Raw genomic sequence first — 17833 nt, forward strand, 5'->3', positions numbered from 1 at the left:
GACCTGCTGATTATCACTCTCACTTGAGTATAGGAAGAAAAAACATTCAAGGAAAATAAATTTAAACTAAGCATGTTTTCTGCTTGTTTGGTGAAAGTGGGTTTTGGTAAAACTTAAAATAAGGCAGCAACTAGAAATGTTATAGACATTAGAAGGGTACAATTATCAACTAAAATGATTCTTCTTGATCTACATTATCTCTGTATCCCATTACTATAATTAAGTAATAGCTTACATATATAATTAAGGATGATAATAGCTAACATTTATATAAAGTGGTTACTATGTGCCAGACATTGTGCTAAGGTATTTACAAATATTATTACATTTGATTCTTACAACAATCCTGAAAGGTAGTTAGTTGCTAATATTATCCCTGTGTTACAGTTGAGAAAATTTAGCAGAGAGAGTTTAAGTGACTTGTCCATGGTCATACAGTTAGTAAGTGTGTGAGACTGGATTTGAACTCGGTTCTTCCTAATTGAGCACCAGCGCTCTCTCTACTATACCACCTACTTGCCCCTACATATATTATATGACATGATTTAATACAATACAATGTAACAGCATAATATCATGCCAATATGATATGAATGATAAAATATAGTATAACATGCTATAAATGTTATGTAATATATATAGTAAATATAATACAATATAACATCATAACATAATTTATATATGTGTGTATGTATATATATATATATACACACACACACACATATATATATATATTATATATATATGTATATATATTATATATATATATAAATGATTTTTAAGTTAAATTATTTTTCCCAATTAACAAATACTTTTTTTCTCTCCCTCCCACCTCCCTGTCTTCTGGGGGAAAAAAGAGAAACAAAAAAACTTTAACAAATATGAATACTCAAGCAAAACAGTTTTCACATTGGTTATGTTCAAAATTGTAGTCTCATTCTGTGTTATTTAGCCTTTTACCTCTATGTGACAGTTTTTAAATGACATCTTTTATTATTTTTTTCCATGTTATACCATAAAAAGCTTGACTTGAAGGATATGCTTATAGTACAATCTAAGATTTTTCCATACATTTCCAATCATCATTATTATTTTTAACATAAAATATTAATTACTCTGTTCCATCACACTGCATTAAGAAATACTGACATTTCTGATATTTTTGCTCCTCCTTACTCTGGTTAATAGGACAAGAAGGTTCTGAATAATGTGATTGATAATATTTGTCCTAGCATGACACTATCTCTTTGAAACAGAACTTTTTTCATGTTTACTTTGGAGAGACAGGGAGAGGATTCTTAAGTGAGAGAGTCAACCATAACAAGAAACCCACAAAGCAGTCAAATTTCCCTGCTTGTGATATTGTGTGGATGTAACTGAATGGAATGTTTCTGGGCAAATGAAAGGCTATGGTGACTAATCCTAAATATTTGTTTTTGCAATATTTGTGCCTTTAAGAAATGGAATGTTATTATTGTTGTTGTTGTTATCATTATTGTTATGTTAGCAGCTTGTCAGGATTAGTAGAGATGTCATTAAAAAAGCCACATACAAAAACAAATGCCATAGGAGGTCTGTTTTGGGTGGGATTAAAATTCTTGTCATCCCATTTCTATTGATGGCACACATTTCACCTCTTTGCCAAAATAGTACATTCAATTTGTCATGCAAATGGGCGATTCCCATAAAAAATTTATATAGCCATATATTACGAGTTGGCCTTTTGTAGAAGTGTAAATGATGATGCTGTTTCTGCCATCCTTTTGCTATGTAGCTAGATTAGGCTCCTCCAGCAATCCAGCTTCCTGATGTTAACAAATAAAAACTAGAGAAGACTCCTGCCAGTTCACAGGAGGTGACGGAGGGTGTGGTATGGCAGAGCTACAACACCCCTAGGAGAGTGGCAGGCCATCTACTGTGAAGGTAGAACAATGGTAGGGATGTGTGTCAAAATCATGTATCAATTTTGTATTCTGTTTGGGGGAGGTGAAGTGCAACTGGAAAGAAAAAAAATACCTGAGGCAATTACATTCTATGGCTAGAATTAGGAATTAGAAATTAGGAAGATTGACCGAGTCTCTTTGCAATAGCCTGTGTGCATTCCTCCATGAGCAGGTAACTGGGAACCCAGAAATACCAAGGTCTGAAGGTTGCAAAGAGGGAGGCTTTCAGAATTGTGGTAGACAGAATAATAGATAATTTGGTCACATCCAATTCTGATGTAGACCCAATCTAATGGCAAATGCCTTCTTTCCACATTCAATTCCACTTTCATAAAGGTTAATGGACAACTAACATTTGCATTAAATTGGAAGCTCAATGGATTGGAAATGCCACAGATTGGTAATAAAGTTGAATGAATAAAAAGGGGACCAGAGTATTCAGTCTATCCCATTCACTTACATTGTTTTAAATAACTACATATTTCAACCCCTCTTATATCTTTATATTCTGTATGTTTTAGTTTTGTAAAATTTTAAATCCTCAAATAACTATATTAATAATGACGTTACTATTTTGAACAGACATAACAGATGCTGTGTATAGAATCAATAATTATGTAATTATTTTTCTGTCATGTGTAACATAAACCAGGTAATCAAATATGTGGATATAACTTGAGAGATCAATTGATTCATTCATTTTAGATTACTACAATAATCTTGTATTCAATTATGTTGAGGAAAATTTTGCCACGTATTTACATATTTCTATTGATTTTCTATACATTGCCTTGAACTGTCTATGGGTAATAAAAAGCTATTTGTGCTCAAGCAGTTTTCATTGATTTTATTTGTCTATTTCACAACATAGTTTCTAAAATTTTTTTTTCCAAGTTAAAAACAATTTCCAAAAGGAAACTATTGAAAATGTTTTTTTTTACTTATTCTGTGTTTCTCTGTTGTGAATATATTTGGTTAGTGCAATCATAATATAAGTCAAATGTTGGTAAAATGAAAAATTTCCCCACTTCATACTGTCAGTTTGGGTGTCAAAACAAAACCTTTAAAAAATAGGTGAAATTTGGAGGTTAAAGATACATCATGATGATTCTTTTCTAAATCCATTGAAAGGTAATTGAAAATAAATGTTGGAATGAAGTTTGGAAACTCATTCCTGCAGATGCCAAAGAATAAAGACCACTATTTCAGTTTTCTCTGGGTGATATAATATAATAAATGATTATTGATTGATTGTGGCTTTCCCATTGTTGGAGATTTTACACTGAGAGATGATTATGGGATCAGCCTATATGATTAGAAGAATGTTATTAAATCTAAAATCTCTGCTGTATGCGTGTGTTTAGTTTTGAAATACAACACAAATGTTTTTTTTTAACTTTCATAAGTGGAGATATTTAGTTTTTGTTTGTTTGTTTTTTTTTTGTTTTTATTTGCTAGGCAATGGGGTTAAATGACTTGGCCAGGGTCACACAACTAGTAAGCGTCAAGTGTCCGAGGCTAGATTTGAACTTGGAACTCCTGACTCCAGGGCTGGTGCTCTATCACTGCACCGCCTAGCTGCCCCTATTTCTTTTGTTTTGTTTATTTATATCTTAGAGGTATAATTGGATCAAATCATGAATATTTAGAATTCAATGAAATCTTATTCTTTGAATCATTTGATAATTTAAGTTATCTTTATGATGGGTCAGTATTCATACAGAAACACCTAGGGGCCAGTGCACATTCTTTTTTGCTCTACACAAGGATTATGTGATGGGAAATTGAATTAAACTTCAATAGTACAATAATATCTAGCATGTAAAGGCAGATTCACAAGTCATCAAGCCATAAAAAGAATAAAAATATGAACAGTTAGAGCTGCAATGATTTCATGTGCAATCATGCTTGCATGCATCCACTAAACACACACGACTCCAAAGGCAGTTCAAAGCATGACACTGAAAGCTAAGGCACTCTACCTTGCATTCTGGACAACCATGACTTGGCTGCATGGGTTCACCAAAGGGACATAAAAATGGTGAAGTGGGAAAAGAGGAACGGGGTAAAAAGAGAGAAATTAGAAACATGAATAAATAGGAGAGTAACTATGTGATAATTATAGAGTCAGAAATTAACATTATATGGAAGCAGGAACTAAAACCTCAAAAATGCAAATAATATGATCTAGGACATAGTCATGATTCACATTTTCAAAAATTTCAATTTGAAATACTGTTAATAGACAGGGATAATGGTTCAGGCAGCAAAATGTTCATAGGTATTACCATTCAATAACACCCTGCAGCTCCTAGCATGGCTAGTACAATGTCTGCTGAAATCTCATACTGACATATTGTGATCTCTTTTCTAATTGAAGACTTTTCACTCCCTACCATAGGTAGTGGAGATTTCAGATTTTCTGCAGTTTGTTGAGAATTCTAGAATATACTCATAGAATGAAAAACAGTACTCTTGTTTATCAATAGTAAAGAGAAAATAACTGAGAGCATCCTACTTCATTAAACTTAAATACACATAGTGTTTTCTTATGTCCAGTGTTGTAATAACTATGAAACAACATCTGCAGTCCCAAGGACATTTCTACAGAGAACATTATTTTTTGTTCCATCACCACCTCTTTGCTCATTCTTTTATCCTTGTATCAGCTGCCTTAATGGTTGCTGGTAGTTCACTTATCCCAAACTATTTTAAAAGGAAATACAGGCTCATGTCTTGCTATCTGAATCCTTGATTACTGTCACTTATTCACATACTGCTGAACAGAAAATCATTAAATTATGCTGGCTGGATCCACTAGAAATTTATATCTCATCTCAACTGGGTCTTCACTTTAGCATGTCAAATATTCAGTCCCTCTTCAATAGATTCATTTTCTTCACTCTCCATAAAGCTTCCCAACCCTTCAGCTAAATATCTTGCCTCACATTTCACAGAAAACAAAATTACAGAGAGTTCTCCTACTTTTCCGTACTTCCTCATCTCTGATCATTCAGATATCCTTTCCCTACCCCCAACATATACACAACTTCTTTCACTCTAGTCTTAAACTGGTGGTCCTTTCCTGAGCTACTCTGACATCTTCTCTATCAGATTGTCTCTACTATCACGCTGCCCCCCCACCTTTTCCTTCTCAATATCTTCCTATCTATAGGCTTTTTCAATGCTGCAAACATGTTCCCTCCATCTTTAACAAATCCTCAACTGATCCTAACACCTACCATCTACCATCCACCATCCACCCCATGAAGGAAGGAAAGAAAAAAAAATTAATTGATCTCTTACCATGTGAAAGGCACTGTGACAAAGGATTTACATATATTATTCAATTTAATCCTTATTAGTGATATTAGTGTTATTATTACCCCCATTTTACAATTGAGGAAACTGAGGCAGGTAGAGGTTAAGTGACTTATGCTGGGTCACATAGCCAGTAAGTATCTAAGGTCAAATTTGAACTCAGGTCTTCCTGATCCCAAGCCCAGAGCATTATCACTGCCACCTAAGCTGCCTGTAGGTAGTGCCTGAAATCTCTTCCTATTTCTTCTAATCTTGAAAACACCAATTACAATAGGTGCCTCCACTTTAATTTTCTTCTAAACTTGAAAATCTAGCTTCCAATATCATTGATCAACTGAAACCATCCCCTCCAAAGTTACCAATATTGGTTGCCAAATATAGTTACCTTTTCTTTTCATCCCCTTGACATTTCTGTAGCAATCAGAACTGTTGATCACCTTTTCCTATATACTGTCTCCTCTCTAGGCTTTCTGGACTTCATTTTACTCCTGTCTGACAAGTCTCTTTTTTCTTCTTTGCTACCTCCCATGTAGTTAAACCACTTTAATTCCTCTGATGTAAATGGTCCAGAAAAACCATTAATAGTGCTCAGGTACAAAAAACAGATTTATAAAAGCTTTAAAATATTTATAGGCCAGAGTATAACCTTTATCAAACATCACCCAAACATTAAGCATCTTCAAAGAGCTCATATATTATACCAGGCAATTGATAGATCATAGTAGTTAGGGGGTTCAAAAGGAATCTTGGTCATTTTCTTGACAAATTAGAATTTTCAAAGATAACTAAATAACTAAATAAGCAACAAATCTGGCAGATACTTAATGCCTATTGAATGATGTTATGTGTTCATGTCTATTCAAAAATTAATTTGTGTAGTTTTGCAAGTTGTTTTGAAAAGACCAATACCCGTCAAAGTTTTGATCAATTTTTAAATTTTACTATGTTAAGTTTCCCCCATTGTAACTGATACTGACTTAGTGTGTATGACAAAATAGATCTCCAATAAACACTTATTTCGTGAACTTATTTGCTCATGAATTTTTGAGTATTAATTACTAATTAATATTAATTGTCTATCAACTTGTAGTAAATATATGCAAAGTGAAGGAGATCAAAGGAAAGTCTTTAGATGGTAAGACTGTTGATATTATCAGTATTTTTCAAAGCATAGGACTATAGATATAGAATCACAAAGAGCCCAGAGGCCATCTAGTCCAATCCTGTCCTTTTAGACATGAGAAAACTGAGGCCCAGGAAAGTTAACTGACTTTCCCAAAGTCACCTACGCTGTAGGCATCAGAGGCAAGTTTTGACCCTAAGTTCTTAATGGGGAACAACTTTTCTAAATGAGTTGGTTAATAAGCATTTTTACAATAAATTTCTTCAGCACTCACCCTCTTCCCGGGAGAAGATACACTTTAACAAAAGGATCAGAATATCCATTGTTGTCTCGGGGCACAAGGTTTCTTGCTTGAAGAACGTGTACGATAAGGTTTCCAAGGTGTTTGTCATAATTGATTTGAAGCTATAGTGAATATTACAATATTTGGTTAGGTTGGGGTTTTTTGACAACATTCAGGAAAAATAAGACTTCCTCCAGGAAACTTTCTCTGATTCCTCCTGCTCATAATGACCTTCCTACTAAAACTGCATGAGCACTTTCTTTTGCAATTCTCTAAAGCATTTAATATTTAAAATTTTGCATTATCAGTATGTGTATTGTAAGGCAACGCAGGAGCTCAGTGGATTGAGCACCAGTCTTACAATCAGGATTTGTCTGAGTTCAAACTTTAAAGGCAATAACTCTTAGCTTTGTGCCCCTGGGCAGGTCACTTAGCCTTTGTCAATTTCAGTTAAAAGTCCCATTATACTGGGAAGTCCTTGAGAGAAGGAACTGTTTTTGTTTGTGTTTCTTTGTATCTCTTGGCACACTGTAGGAATTTAACAAATTCCAGTTGACTCAGTTCCCTCATCTTTCAAATGAGGCAAATGTTGCCTACAATAATTATTTCACAGGTTTATTATAAGAATTGAATGAAATAATATATGTGAACTGTTTTGCCAACTTTAAAAGTTTTATTTTGTTGTTATTGTTATTCATTTTTCAGTTGTCTGACTCTTCAGGATCCCATTTGGGGTTTTCTATTTCCTTCTCCAGCTCATTTTACAGAAGAGGAAACTGAAGCAGATAGGGTTAAGTGACTTGCCTAGGGTCACACAACTATTTCCAAAGCCAGATTTGAACTCAGGAAGATGATTCTTCTTAACTCTAGGCCCAGCACTGCACCACCTAGCTGCCCCGTTGTTATCATTACTCCTATATAAATTTATTGAGGATAAGGCCCATTCCTAGCTCCCACCCTCAGTACTTAGCACAGTAGGTGCTTAATGAATGTTTGTACCTGAATTTGTTGTATTTTCTAGAAGAAAATTCTTATTGATTACAGGAGTACTTGTTTTCATCTAATTAAAATGAATAATAACTGCTCTGTAAAGGAATGATTTAATCTTTGTTTGAAGTAGCTTATCTCATTCCTAGATCATGTTAAAGGTAGCATTAGAGTTTACACAGTTGTGTGACAATTGCACCTATTACTGCTTTCATTTTTGCAGATGAATAAAATGGGAATAAGAGAAATATAAATGGTCCAAAGCTACATATTTATTATTGTGTGCTGTTTCTACTATGCAATCTTTTCTCTTTGCCTATTCATTGAAAAGGAGAAAAAAAGTGCAGGCCTATTAGTATGTGTTTCAGGAAAAGAAAACTTTATAGAAATATCATTTTCATTTTAAAATAAGCCTTCAGAATTTAGAATAATGACTAATTCTTTGAATACTTATTGGCTCATTCAAAATAAAATATACAATTGATATCTTTGTCAGAACAAGTAAATTGCTTTCCCCCCCTATATGACTAGCCAAGGGTATTGAGATAGACACTATTTAGAGAAAGATACTTCAGGCTAAGAAGATAAGTATGGTGAAAAAGGCATGCAATTAATGAATTTCTATGTGTTATGCTAACTCTCTGATGATAATCTTACAGCTCTTTTCTCATTCCATAGTTTTCAACAGAACAAGAGCTTGGGGTAAAATAATCTGTTAAAGTCTTTTTAATCTTAAAAACCAGAATAGTGATACTTTGACACTATTATAATTGACGGTCTTGAATGATACTTCAATTATATCTTCATAATGCTAATACATTGAAAAATGAAACCAATTAAGTCAAATATGATGATATAAGTCAAAGTGATGACCAAGTCAATAAAATGCAAACTAATTGGCTCTGATATCTTTCTAATAAATTGTCTGATTGTTTTGGCATCATATAGACATAGTTTTCTTCCTTTTGGACACTTTGCTCCTGATTAAGTAAAAAAAACCACACAAACTGTAAATGTATGAAAATGAACATAATATCACAAACTTTAAACAGAGAACTTTACTACTTTGAAAATTCAACAGGCAGTTAGACTGTGTATACTACTCTTTTAGATTGAGTAATGTCTGTGATCATGGAGCAATGATGGCAAATTTAGTGGTGCTTTGTAATTATAGGTGGTAAGATATTGAATTAATTTTGCTACTGACTTTAAACTAAATCTAAGTGAATTTGACATTGATTTTTGGCAAAATTCTAGGATAGATTATTAAAGGAATAGGTTGTGAGCACTTATATTTAAGAACAAGTTATTCCAGACTCAAGCAATTTTTGAAAGTGTTACTAGATTTTAGATGAGGGAGATCTAGAATATTTGAAGTTTAGTAAAGCATTTGACAAATGCTGTCATAATACTCATGTGAATAATGTAGAGAAATATGGACTATACAATAAGGTATGTTCAGAACTGAGTGACTGACCAGACAAAGAAAATATTAATAAATTGATTAATATTAACCTAGAGAGATGTTGTTCTATTAAACATTTTATCAATAAGTCTTGATAATTTGACTTTCTTCTGTTCTATTCCATCATTAACACTGGAATAAAGATATAGTTGTCATACTTAGCAGACTTATAGATAGTACTCAGCCTGTAGGGATAACTTGGACATGAAGGAATTAGGATTGAAAAAATCTCTATAGGCTAGAATAGTGAGCTAATGCTAACAACACTTAATAGATGGAATTTTATAGATAATATTAATAATGCAGTATCATAACCTCTATAAATTAGGAATTAATAGGATCATATGTTTAGAGCTGGAAGAAAAACATAGAAGTCATCATGTCTAATTCTCATATTACAGAAGAAGAAACTGATACACAGAGAAGTTAAATCAATTACTTGAGTCACACAAGTCATAAATATACAAATATAGAATGGATAGTGATGTGTCCAGATAGCAGTTCATATAAAACAGACCAATTGTGGACAACAGGCTGAATAAGCCAGTAGTGCGATATGTCAGCCAAAACAACTGATGGGATCATACATAGAATGTTTTGTACAAATCAAAGGTCATGGCATTCAGGATCTCATCTTCCCTGCGCAGAGAGATTGTGTGTATTTCTTAACACATATTTGTCAAGGGGATGTTTACAAGGAGCAATGCATGTATGGAAGACTGACCAGGACAAGAAGGGGAATTAAAACTGGATTAAATGAAGGAATTGAGGATTTTTTTAACCTGCAGAAGAAATACAAAGGTCAAAGGGAAAGATATGCCCAAGTGAATGCAGAATTCTAGCAAATAACAAGAGATAACATTTTCTTAAATGAGCAATACAAAGGAATGGAAGAAAACAATAAAATGGGAAAGACAAGACATCTTTTCAAGAAAATTAGAGATATCAATAGAACACTTTATGCAAAAATGGGTATGATAAAAGAGAAAAATGGTAGGGATTTAACAGAAATAGAAGAGAATAAGAAGAGGCAAGAACATACAAAAGAAGTATAAAAAAAGATTTTAACATGCTGGTATGGTTACCGATCTAGATATAGATATCCTAGGGAATGATATCAAATGGGCCTTAGGAAATATTGCTAGCAGTATGACTAGTGGAGGTGATGGAATTCCAGATGAGCTATTTAAAAATCTAAAAGAAGATGCTGTTAAAGTGCTGCATTTAATATGCCAATGAATTTGGAAAACTCAACAGCATCCAGTGAAAAGATTAGATTGTTTTGGTATAGAAAGAAACATGAAACAACTACTATGGGAAAAGAGATTTCTCCAGGTTTTAAAATAACATTTGATGAACTAAGTGACTTTTATCTTGTTTGATTGATGCATAAATTGAAATTTAATTAATGAACAAGGAAATATCTAAACATACTCCTGTATTGCTCTAGAACTCTATATGATAAGACTAAATATGAAGATCAGGTAGTAGCTGAGAGAAGACCTGAAAATGAACTTTATTATCTGTACAATCATGTTAAATATTAGTGGTTGTCTTCTAAACCTTATTACAAGAGGGTACGATGGTCACTTTTATTTCATAAAACTTCTTTCCACATAAAATAGCATTCTGTAAAAATAGACATGAATTAAACATCTCTTAATGCAATAAAGAAAAAGAACAGATTCTGCTCCATGGATTCACAATATCAGTAATGCTGGTGGGGGAAAAGTTACTCAAAAACATAACAATAAACTTATTTTATATTTTCATACCTGAATTTCTCCAGTAATTGGATGGGGGACAGACTTTGTTGCATCAGTGGGCTGTAATATTAAAGAACATATACAAAAATTATTACATAGAACATTCACATAATTTAATTTTTTAGCATTCTGAAGTTCAATTAATTTTGTTGGTTATATGATTTTGGTTTGAAAATAAATTACATTCAGTTTTCAGTTGACCTGTTTCAAATAAGGTTTCTATGCACACTTTTCAAAGAACAACTCTACATTATATTTCTACATGAATAAATGTTTATAGGGCTAAGAATTTTTAAAGTTATGATTTAACATCAGGAATAATATTTTTTTAATACTCCAAAAGACACACCATACACACACATACACACACACACACACACACACACACACACACAAATACATACCATTTCTATGAAGGCATATTATTTAGCCATTAAATTGTGTTTACCAACATTGGATATGAAATAGAGGAATAAAAAACTCTTAATGGCAAACCATGAGGTTTTTATATTAAAAAAAACCCAACTATAATGATTTCTTTGGCTTTTACATTGCCACAATTTCTCAAAATATCATCCTCCCTCCAAGATATTCATTCCTTATAGCAAAGATTTTTTTTTGAAGAACATTTTAGCAAAATGAACTCATCAGTCAAGTCTGATAGAATATGTAGTATTCCCCACCCATGGTTTCCCATCTTTGCAAAGAAATGAGGATGTTATATTTTCATACATGATACTTTCATGACAGGGAATAGGGACAAGTGATGCAAAATTGCCAGGTAAATTTTGTTTTTGGCGTGCTTCTTTCTTTCTTCTATGTGGACAATGTCCATTGTCCTGATACACAGTGCCCTCCTGTGGCCTCTTGATTTACAATTCAAATTACAATAATGACTTATATTCTAAATTTTATTTTCTTTCCCTCCTTTTCTATCTTCATCAAACATAACTGTTTTAGGACATTGTTATCAGTCAGGTATCAGACATAATAGCTCATATTTCTGTGTTTGTAAGTTTATAATAACCCTGCATTATCTCTACTTTACAGATCAGGAAACTGAGGTTCATAGTGGTAGAATGACTTGCCCAAGATCCAAGTTTTGTAAATGGAAGAACTGGAATTCAAACCTAGTTCTTCAGACACCAATTTCAGGACTCTTATATTATATCATGGAGTAAGCATTGAAAGTGATCTTTCTTAAATTAAGGTATGGGAGACTGATTAACGACATTGTTACTCATTGCAATCTCAAGTGATAAATTAGAAGTATACTGCTTCTGAATAAATTACGTTAATGGAATTTAGGCATTAAATTGTGTTTATAAAACTACAATATGCAAAGAAACTTGATTTTTTCTTTGCAGAAAGGTCCTATATACAGCCAATCATTTGTAGCAGCATTTTTTTTTGAAGTTGCAAAGAGCTTGAAATATACTAGATGTCCATAAATGGGGGAGTGTCTAAACAAAATGTGACATGTGAATGCAATGAAATATTGCTGTGTTGTTAGAAATGATAATAAGATGAATACAGAGTAGCACGGGGAGATATATGGGTTGATGTAAAGTGAAATAAGCAGAACTAAGAACACAGTATGCACAATGACCATGACAACACAAATTAAAAAGAACAGTAAAACAACTGAAACAGAATGGTGGAAATGATAAAGACCAAGATTAGCCCCAAAGAAGAAACATAAGAATGCATCACTGTTCAGAAAGATGGGACACTATGGATGTAGAACACTGGATATATTGTTAGAGTTGACCAATGTGTTGGTTAAATTTGCTTTTCTTTTCCCTCCTTTTAATTTTTACTTTAAATGATGCATATAAATACAGGCATCAGGGGATGTCTATTCAAAGGAATATTGCAAAATATAAGTGACACAATAGCAAAAGATATCAACGGATGTTTTATTTTTCTTTAATGGAATGTAGCAATGGCCATTCATATATATATATATACATATATATATATATATGTATATATATATATAAATATATATATATATATAACCTAGATATTTTAAAGAGACTGCTTATTAATATTAAAATTCATATAGTTTGGTAAAATTGCAAAGGATATTTAGCTAGTGGTATTTCATAAATACATTTTATTTTAGATCCACTGTACTAAATCATCAACTTCAAATTCTAAATATGTTGCCAATAATGAAAATAAACTATTAACAACTTAGTGAATACAAAATTGGGAAGCATACCTAGGCAGAAGTTCATCTGGGAGAAGGCTCTTATTGGACTCACAATTAATATGAATTGAGAGCTTGGTATGACATTCAAGGAAGCTAATGCAATCCTATACTACATTATGAGAGATATAGAGTCTAGGATGTGGAAGGTGATGATTCCAGGTAACAACATGCATTGCAAGATCACCTCTAGAGTTGTGTTCAGTATGGGGCACCAGAGTTTAGAAAGGATGCTGAGAAACTCACACTCTCAAAAAGAGGGAAACCAGGATACTGAAGGGCTTGAAGTTCATGCTATATGAGGACCATGTGAGGAAACTTAGTCTGTTTAACTTGGAGAAGGTAAGACCTGGGCAGTGGGGCATGATAGTTCTTTTTTTTAGGTCTTTAATGGGCTATTACACAGAAGTAATGTGTGAAATTTGTTGAGGAAAATTGAGGTTTGATATGATGAAAACCATCTTTAATATTAGAATGATCCAAAAATGGGATTGTTTGCCTTGTAAGGTAGTAGATTCCCTCCTCTTTACTTGATTTATTTAAGCAAAGGTTTAAGGGAACTATGTAGAGGGAAAGACTTTTTCAGATATGGATTTATCTAATTGTTTTCAGAAGACTTTCCAATTGTGAAATTTTTTTGATGAAAGAAACCAAGAGCTTGTATGCTACCCTGAAGCCTCACTCCAATATATCATGAGTATATTTTATAAGTTGTAGGAAGCAATGGATGATAAAAAAAAATGGGTGACAAATAATGACGAACAATAAAATCTAAAAAGATTAGATTTTAATGTATATGGCAATAACTTTGGAATCAGCTGGCTGTACGCAGCTAAACTACTGGCAAATTAGAGATTAGTAGAAAGGACAAAGATGGGAAGGCATTGTTTGCAATTGTAGAAACTGTAAATGAACCTATTTAAACCAGCTTTTATCTCATAAAAATGGAAAATAGAAAAACATAATATTAACATTTTCCAGAGAAATTTAATTGGTACAAAATCAGCACTGTAATAAAGAGTCCAAAAGACCTCAGAAAGCAGCTTATCTCAAAAAGCATCAGCAATCTTTGCAAAACATTGAGACTGAAGGGCTGTACCAGTGTAAAGGAAAAGTGGCTTACAAAATACTTCACAGAAGAAAAATTTTAAAAAAGAAGTTACAAAACACCAAAAAGCAGTTTAAGAGAAAACAAGCTTATAGAGACCTAGGTGGGAGAACCAGCAACATAATCAAATGATCCTAGTAATCATTTAAAGATGAAACTGGAAGGGCAAAAAAGAATTGAACAGAATTTACTAGAGTTTTTTTTTAATGAATCCTGAGTCAATTTCATTATCAATTATAATGGATGCATCATAATTGGAATCTACCAAGTTGACACACTGTGTTATGGGAAAAAGTCATAATGACATTCATGATGAAGTCAAGAAGAATAACAAACACAAATGAACTAAATGAAGCAGGAAGGTGTGTGGGATGAAGTATGATTTTCAAGGTACTGAGGTATTGCTATTTTATTCAGTATATCAAATTGAATTCAACAATCATTTGCTAAGTGTTGCTATGTGTGACTTGGTGCTAAGAAACCTCAAGTGGTACAAAAATACCTCCCCCTCACCATGCACTAAAATAATTAAAGGTAGGGCTCCAGTATATTGGGTTAATCTTCCATGTAGGATAAATATGAACAAAAAAATTGCACAGACACCCTGGAAGGGATGTGACCTGAATCAGAATGAGTCCCCACTTTGAGCAAATCATGGATCCATCCAAGTATGTATCAAAATAAGTGGACTCAATGATGAAATTATAGACTTTCATTTACTGAATCCCTTTGGAAGAGTTATTATGTTGAAGAGAAGAATGGGGAAAGAATCCCATTTGGTAGTGACAGAAGGAAAATTAATGGTAGAATGAAGGATTAAGGAACTCTGTTCAGTTGTTCAACAATACAGATTTGGTTGAGTCAGTGTAGAGCTAGGAGCATAAGTATCAAGAATTATCTCATTCTCTTTAGTTAGCCAATCAACAAGCATTAATCAAGGGCTTGTTAGGTGTCAGACACTTTACTAGGTACTGAGGATTCATCACTATCCCTGATCTCAAGGATCTTTGGCCTCTCTAGGGAGAAAATACATATATATCTCTATCTATATCTATCTACAGATATATATATATAGATATATCTATATATATCTCTATATATATAGATATAGATATATATACACACACACACATATATACATACATATACATACACACACTATATAGATATATATAGATATAGATATAGATATATATACACACACACACATATATACATACATATACATAAACACACTATATATATTTATCTATATATATATAGATAGATAGATAGATATATATATATATATAGAGAGAGAGAGAGAGAGAAGAAAAAAATTAATACAAGATAATTTTGTGAGTGGAAAGGCACTAGCAATTGAAGTAATTGGAAAAGCCTTAGGTTGAAAGCAGTGTTTGAGCTGAGCTTTGAAAGCAATTAGGAATTCTAAAAACTAATTTTACGGGAAGAATTGGGGAGGAGGTATGTACAAGGTGCCCAACCTTCTAGTTATGTAGAGTTATTACTGTTTTTCTTTAGTTAAGCAGTCCTGTTCTCCAAAAGAAGGCTTTAACAAACTCCTTTATGGAAGCAGCAGAGGTGAGGAAGTAAGATTGTTGTACAAGTCTATAAAAATGTCCATATGAATTTTTTTTTTGCAGATAAAAATTGAATATAGGTGAGACAGCACGGAGTATTGAGACAAAAAAATCAGGAAATTTTGTATAAGTCCTTGTATAGACAGTCTGGCAAATGTACAACCGTTTCAATAATTTAAAAATTGACTTGGAAAGTTTCTGCAGAATCTCTGATTATTGGTAGCTGTAAAAGTCATATTTTTTGAGAAAATCTAGTTGGAGTGTACAGATTTTTTTTCTTTCATGCTTCAATACACACTTCTGAAGATGGGAAATGTCAGGATAGAATGCAAGGGGGAAAAAGGAATTCCTTGTATCAATAGTGAGATGGCTTTTAAGAACTTCAAGTCTAGGCAGAGGGATATTTTTAACCTAAATTCCACATGATTCTCTTGATAAGTTACTATAAAGCTAAAAGTGATTTAATACACTTTTTCTGTTTAGAAAAAAGTTCTTTTATTTTTCTTACTGTCATCACAGTAGCAATGCAAATAAGTTTGGGGTTGAAAGCCTTTTGTTTCCAAGCTGATGCTTTTACTAAGAACAAAACAAAACAAAACAATTTCTCCCTCTCTCTGCTGTATACAAACAAAAACTAGTAAATGAGAATTCCTTGTTCCTCGAGGTATATGAGAAACATATGTTGGCCTTAATCTTGCTGGGGAGAGGTAAGAAGGCAAGAGAAAATTGAGCTCCTTGACAGGAAAATGAAAGAAGTGGCCTTCAGATTTTCTCCAAGAAATGGGCTATAACATTTAAAATATGTGCAATTATGCACACATGTGTAATTTTACTGGATGTTAATAATACTGCACAGTGGAATGTGGCCTAATTCATCATTTCTAAGTCACTACATAGTCCAATGCCACAGATCTTAGAAAATTTACTTAGAAATGAAATCCTGGGATTCTACTTTATACATATATATATATATATATATATATATATATATGTTTATATATGTACATATATACACACATATGTATGTAGGTATTATATATGTATATTTAAAATATGCCATCAATATTGAAGGTTTCTACCATCTATCAAGCAAAAATTTTCTAAGTTGATAGTAATCAGAGAGACCCCGATCACTGTCTTTTAGGTAAAATTGTCTATGGAACAGAAATGCAACAAACTGAAGGTCAAAGAGAGCTAGTAAGCTTCTAAATCACATCTTTATATATATGGATCCACATTCTCTTGTTTCATCAGTAAAATATTCTTCCCAGCATAAAAAATGCCTCAAAGTTATCCCTGACATTTCAGTAAAAATAACAGAAAACCATACACCACCTGATTTCTTGCACAAAACCAAAAATACAGTACATCAATACATCTAGCAACATCCCACTGTGCTGCTTTGATCTTTCATTAGTTGCCAGAGGAACTATAGAACATTTGTTTCCACTCTCCACATGACATCTGTCAAAAGAAAGACCAGCTAGACATGTAAGTGACTAGACATTGAAAATCTTTGTACTTTATTCTGTAAATGCAAAATGTACTTAGGTAGGCAACCATCACTTTGGATAATTCTGGGCATTTCTAATATTTCTTAACATTCTTAGATTCAAAGGATTAACAGATAATTTGTGAACTAGGCAAAGACATAATTCTGTGTTTGAACATGTGTTCTGGAGAATTATCTTTTTAGGAAGAATGTGTTCTAATACCATAGTAGAAGCTTTTCACTTGAACCTAGTCCTTTTAGTAATATTAAATCTCAGCAAAAGCATACGGTTGATGGTTTCAGCAGGATTTAAAACATAAGAATTTGATTAGCAAAAAGAAAAAAAAATGCTAGCTGCCTTGTTCATGATGCCAGTTTCATTTAGTCTCCTAAGAAGTCACAACAACAAGTTTGCTAATAAGACAAATATTCTTGTCCAGTCTTGCATATCCTGCTGATTATTTTATAGGTTAACTCTTTCAAGTGATATAAAGTGGAGGATTTTGTCAAAATTCTCTCAGGATGAATCAGGTAATATGTGATATTATTA

At 32.7% G+C, this 17833-nt stretch overlaps 1 protein-coding gene across 1 annotated transcript in view; it reads right to left on the reverse strand.

The window, feature by feature from the left end:
* The window catches only part of LOC110206947 (protein piccolo-like), a 127473-nt gene that overhangs the window by 14273 nt on the left and 95367 nt on the right, over nt 1-17833 (reverse strand). The window contains exons 9-11 of the mRNA XM_020984464.2: nt 10898-10948; nt 6662-6792; nt 3926-3952 (exon numbers count right to left, since the gene is read on the reverse strand). Coding sequence (XP_020840123.2) covers nt 3926-3952; nt 6662-6792; nt 10898-10948 — 209 coding nt within the window. The remainder of the gene's footprint in view (nt 1-3925; nt 3953-6661; nt 6793-10897; nt 10949-17833) is intronic.

This window comes from Phascolarctos cinereus, unplaced genomic scaffold (genome assembly GCF_003287225.1).
Source record: "Phascolarctos cinereus isolate Bilbo 61053 unplaced genomic scaffold, phaCin_HiC Scaffold_1;HRSCAF=81, whole genome shotgun sequence".
Taxonomy (NCBI): Eukaryota; Metazoa; Chordata; class Mammalia; order Diprotodontia; family Phascolarctidae; genus Phascolarctos; species Phascolarctos cinereus.